Source organism: Echinops telfairi, unplaced genomic scaffold, assembly GCF_000313985.2.
Source record: "Echinops telfairi isolate 266 unplaced genomic scaffold, ASM31398v2 ScPeMD7_7469;HRSCAF=8507_1, whole genome shotgun sequence".
NCBI classification, from domain to species: Eukaryota; Metazoa; Chordata; class Mammalia; order Afrosoricida; family Tenrecidae; genus Echinops; species Echinops telfairi.
In genome coordinates this window covers 14,510,829-14,516,746 of record NW_022111373.1, presented here as the reverse complement: position 1 = coordinate 14,516,746, position 5,918 = coordinate 14,510,829, and the positions used below count along the sequence as shown (strand labels likewise).

General features: G+C 41.5%; 1 protein-coding gene across 1 annotated transcript in view; it reads left to right on the top strand.

Annotated features, from left to right (window-relative positions):
• Positions 1–5,918, top strand: part of LMNB1 (lamin B1) — a 100,512-nt gene that overhangs the window by 67,435 nt on the left and 27,159 nt on the right. The window contains exons 2-3 of the mRNA XM_013004506.3: positions 3,835–3,991; positions 4,613–4,738. Of these exons, the coding sequence (XP_012859960.1) occupies positions 3,835–3,991; positions 4,613–4,738 (283 nt within the window). The remainder of the gene's footprint in view (positions 1–3,834; positions 3,992–4,612; positions 4,739–5,918) is intronic.

Here is a 5,918-nt window from a genome sequence, read left to right as displayed (position 1 = left end):
TCTGTGGATTTGTTTCTCTGAAGTACCCAGACTAACACAATACTAGACACATAGTATCAGAAAAAGACATGCCTGGTAAAGTAGACGGTCAGGGAAAAAAAGAGCAAGACCCTAAATGAGGTCGATTGATACTATGGCTGCAACATTGTATGTGATCGACACCAGTTGTGAAGATGGCCGACTAGGCAGTGTTTCATTCAGGGGGTTACTGTGAGCCAGAGCCAACTCGAGGGCACCAAACAACCCCCGCACTGTTGACGAAAGCGGGTCGCCACATCTTTACCTGCTGAGCATTTAATCTCCGAAAGTTGTATAAAATAATGGCGTCGTCACAAGCATATATTCTGATCCTGTGTAGCTCCCAGCTATAGGAGCCATCACATGTATGGACTAGTCACATGGCTGTATGAGTTTTCCGTGTTTGGGGTGGTTTTTTTTTTAAATAGGCCATCTCCTACCCCCCAAACTAGTGTTCAGTTAAAGTCTGCCACCATGTGGTTTTAAAAATTATAACATTAAGAGGAAAACTATTGTGATGTAGTTGCTTTTAATATTAAGATGAGTAAGAAATTAACATGCCAATTTCGTGGCATTCCATCAGCTCCTGGAGCTTTGCTTTCTGCTGGTGCCTTCAGCGCTGCTTGCACTGAGTTTCAGTGTGATTGCCTTTTGATCATGTGCCAGCTGTTGACCGACTGAATGCTGGCCAGTTCTTTTTGGTACACTTACTCCGTTTATTCCTGCTGTCTCCTTTGGATGTTTCTTGTATCATTCAGTATTTTGCCCATCTCACTCACCGCCTTCAGCTCGATGGCAGTGAGCTGCGCAAAATACTGAATGACGCAAGAAGCATCCAAAGGAGATGGAAGGAACAGACGTACAATCCTTCAATACTGCAACCCTGGGCTTAAAATTATCTTCAGTTCTTTCAGCATGCTCTTTCTGTAGTACTTTATCTTGAATTGCCCTTTGAAATGTTCTATTCACCTCATTTACTTCATCATTTCTTCCACGTGCTGTAGCTACCCTACATTCGAAAGCAAGTTTCAGGGTGTCTTCTGACATACTTTCGTCTCTCCATCTTTTGAATGACCGTTTCCTTTCTGCACGCATGATGCTCTTGATGGCATCACTCAGGTGGGATAGCCTCAGCCTAGTACTTTTACTAACTTCGTGGACTTGTTTTCATTTTCTTCAACTTCAAACTGAACTTATATGTGAGGAGCTTACGGTCTGCCCCACAGTTGGGCTTGGCCTTGTTTTGGCTAGTGATAGTGAGCTTCTCCATGCCTCTTGATCTACAGTCAGCTTGATCTCTGCATTCCATTTGTCCAGATCCCTGTGTACAGTTGCCATTTGGGATGTTGAAATTCTATCACGTGATTTCCAGCTTCATTTTCTGTCTTTAGGCCTTATTCTCCAAACTCCTGTTCCTTCCTCTTCGATGGCATGTTTGATCAATTTCAGACAGAAGAAGTTGGTAGAACTCTTCCGTTTTATTTTCATCACTGGCTTTAGAGGTTGGCGTATAAATTTGAATAATAGTTGTATTAAGTAGACTTCCTTGTAGGGCATATTGTTTTTAACTGCTCACAGCATTGTATTTGAAGACGGACCATGAAATGTCCTTTTTGACTATGAATATGATGCCATTTCTCTTTGAATGTTATTCCCAGCATAATAAACTATATGATTTTCTGATTCAAAATGGTCAATACCAGTCCATCTAAGCTCATCAGTGCATACACTTTCAATCTTTAGGCATTCCATTTCATATTTGATGATTATTCTAACTTCCCTGCATGCATGCTTCACACATTATAGGTTGCAATTATTAACCGGTGTTTGCAGCACATGAGGTGTTGTGAGGCACATGAGGTCCTGAAAACTGTGTGCCATCCAGGTCATCCAGGTCAAAGAGGTAGCTAGCTCTTCAGTCATATTTTGAGTGCCTTCAAACCAGAGGGGCTCATTCGCCAGCACTGTCTCTGATAGAGGAGACTTGCTGGTGGATTGGTTACACATTGGGCTGCAATTCTGGTCAGCAGTTCAAAACCACCAGGCGCTCCGAGAGAAAAACACTGCTTTCTACTAAACAGATACAGCCTTGGAAAACCCACAGGGAGTTGCTATGAGTTCATATCGACGGGATTGCAGTGGGTTTAGTTCATATTTGATAGTGCTCGACTGCTGTTCATAAGACTTTTTTAGGTGACATTCTTTAAAAGTGGACAGTGTATTCCTTCTTCATAGTCTGTTCGTAAACTGGAAGCTTTGCTGAAACATGTTAGCCTTGGGTGACCCTGCTGACATTTGAAATGCTGGTGACATAGCTTCCAGCAGCACAGCAACACACAAGCCACCACAGCACAAGCTGACAGATGAGGGATCCTGCAAAATATAGAGTGGTTTTATTTGGTCTTATGAAATAACTTATCAGTAATGCCAAATGGAGTTTGAGACCTAGTTTATGAAAGTTTCTCTAGGATACACCATTAAGTTGTATAATTACTTTAAAAATTAACCGAAAAGTGGGTGAAGGGAGACGTCGGACAGGGCAAGATATGGCAAAATACCAATTTATAAACTATCAAGGGCTCATGAGGGAGAGGGGAGTGAGGAGGGAGGGGAAAAATGAGGAACTAATGTCGGGGGTTTAAGTGGAGAGAAAATGTTTTGAAAATGATGTACAAATGCGCTTTACACAATTGATGTGTGTATGGATTGCGATAACAGTTGTATGAGCCCCTAATAAAATGTTTTTTTAAAAATTAACTTTATCTTTGTTTACATAAACCGAGACTACATTTTGATTTATAATATGCATTGTATTTAAAAATCATAAGTTATTATTTTCCGTAACATTTTCTCAGTGAAACATGTAAATCATTTTCATAGACCTGGAAGGACAAGTGTCCACAGCCAGAAACAATGAGGATTCTGGTCACTGGTCATGTAACAGTGTGGTGCTGTACCACTGGCCTCCTTGTATGTTCTGATGGGGAGAGAAAATCGGCATTAGCCCAAGCCTGACCCTGGCAGTGCAGTGATCAGGCCTACTTCATTTTGCAATCTTTTTACTAATTCTGACACTAGCTGTCCTTCCCAGACTCTCTCTACTTAAATTATTTGTTGCACTGGCCATAGAGAACTGTAGACAGTACTTAAAATTATTTAAGGGCTTATTAGGAAACTAAATAAGGATATAGTTAAATATTTAGGATATAGTTCTTGGGTCAAGATAGCTTCCTGACCATGTCAACAGGCAATCCTCTCCCTGGTCTTTGGCTTCTAATCCTTTGGGCTTCTAGTGTCGGCTCAGCCTCTGCCTTGCTCAATTAAATGCTAAAAAGATGTTTAACTCTACTAAGTGTCCAGATGCATCCCACTCTGCCAGTAAGTCTTGGCTGGATGGTGCTCACCTCTCTATTTGCTGTGTTGTTAGCAAACCTAGCTCCAAGTACCTGTAGACACTGCACACCTGCTCACTTAAGGCACTGTCTCTCACTGTTTCTCTTACAGCTTTCTCTCTGTCTCTCTCACGCACACTAACACACACTCATTTGGTGGGACTTAAAAAGATGATGAGAAAGGCCAAATAGATGGCACCCAGCACATCCAGATCCTTTTGGGGTTCTTTGACCCAGAGACAATAGCAGTAAACATGTGATATCAGAAGAGAAAGTTGCTATGCACTTAAAAATTTAACTTGAGTAGGTTGTAATAGTCTTTATTTGAACTGCCTCTCATTTTGTTTAAACCTTAACCAGGGAGAGAGAAAGCCTAAAATCAAAAGTATAATCTGACATCTTGTGTTTTTCCAATGCATTACAGTTATGCAAAGAAAGAATCTGATCTTAGTGGAGCACAGATCAAGCTTCGAGAATATGAGGCAGCACTGAATTCTAAAGATGCAGCTCTGGCTACTGCACTTGGTGACAAAAAGAGTTTAGAGGGAGACTTGGAAGATCTGAAGGATCAGCTTGCCCAGGTGAGGTAAACGCAGCTCTAGAGCTGTACATGCAAGTTTATTGTCTCATCTGTCTGTAGCCATATTTTTTGTTTGTAGGTTGCTTGTTTGTTTTTGTGTCTTACCCTTCAAAAAGAGGGACTTTGAGGTAGTTAACATGGACAGCATTGTCACTTTTTAAATTGTACATATGTTTAATAGTAGCTACATTGTCATTTTTTAACCGTATCTAGACTATTCACCTCTTTTGTTTGTTCTCTTTCTATCCTGGTGTCAAAACATAGTTCATTGTTTTAACAAAACATGAGGCAGGGAAAGAGAATACACTAATGCTGTCTGCACATGGAGGGAAATGAAAGTGGTTAGCCAGAATCTCTGGTTTGAATTTTGACAGGTGACTCCTAGGTGTCTCTTTCATTCCCTGTTGCCCATTATCAAATTTGAGTTGATGTGATGTGGTACCCTGTGAATTGAACCAGCAATTCCATGTACACAGTTCTCTAATAAAGGTTAAAGGAAGGCACCTTAACATTGATAAATGTATAGAAATAGTAATAGTTAACTTGCTTTAATTCCTTGCTGCCTTCAATTCACTATCAAATGATTGCTGTATAATTTTTAATCTACTTTTCATGTTTATAGTTGGAAGCCTCCTTAGCTGCTGCCAAAAAACAGTTAGCGGATGAGACCTTACTTAAAGTTGATTTGGAGAATCGCTGTCAGAGCCTCACTGAGGACTTGGAGTTCCGCAAAAGCATATATGAAGAGGTGAGTATGTCGTACTTATTTCAGGAATGGAGGGGACCTATAAGACTTATTTTTTAACTGGCACAGTAAAAGGTGGTGAGATTTGGAGGTGGGATACATTTGGTAGCTACAGCTGCTAAAGGTTGCACCTAAGAAAGCACATTCTGATGGTAAAAACCTCCTCTACCTTAGCTTGCCCACAACAGTGAATTATTATCAATGTGGTTAGGCATTTGTATTAGTTGTCTATTTCTGCTCTAAAAATCACTCCAAAATTTAGCAACGTAAAATAAACCCGCCATCTCACACCGTTTCTGAAGGCCAGGAGTCCGAGAGCAGCTGAACCGGGGAGTTCTGACCCTTGGTCTTTCCGGAGCTTGCAGTCAGGCTTTCCCCTGGAGCTGGAGAAACTGCTTCCAGGGTCATTCACGTGGCCGTCGGCCTAGGCTCTGGTTCTTCACCACGTGAGCTTGTCTCCTATCGCTGCTCATGATTTGGCTTCCTCCATAAGAGAATGATGAACCCAAGATGGAATCGGCAGTGTCTTCTGTAACCTAATGTCAGCACTTGTGTACCACTGCTGCTTTAGAGCCGTCCTGATACACTGCAGGCGCGAGGGCTCCAGGGGCTGTGAGCACCAACCCAGCCTGTCACCATGGAGCCGGTCCGACAGGAGGAAAATAGTTGACTTATCCTGTAGGGTTTCCAAGGCCACCGAATTCTAAAGAAGCCAATTGCCACCTCTTTCTCCTGTAGCACTCTGCTGCTTAGTTTAAGTCCCGTACCTTCTAGCTAACAGACCTGACGACTGTACCACTGCACCTCAGGAGGCAGTAATCTTTGGTGCTGACCTAGAGGTTGGAGACCTATAGTTTTTTGAGGGAACTTCAGGAAGGACCTGGAAACATTGAGTTAAGAGTATTATTACAATTTCCTCCACCAATTTCTGGAAGCCCTCTTGTGTGTATAAATGTGAAAAATAATCATGTACAAGCCTTAACTATTCTTGTCAAGTTTTTGTGGTGGATATCTGGATGGGATGACTTTGTGTTAAGTAATAAAATTACTTACAGGGTAAATAATAAAATTTAGAAAGAGTTGGAGTCCTTTTAAAATTGGAAAGATAATGGGTGCATAAGCAAATGTGGCAAAGAAAGCTGATGGTGCCCAGCTATCAAAAAGTATAGCGTCTGGGGTCTTA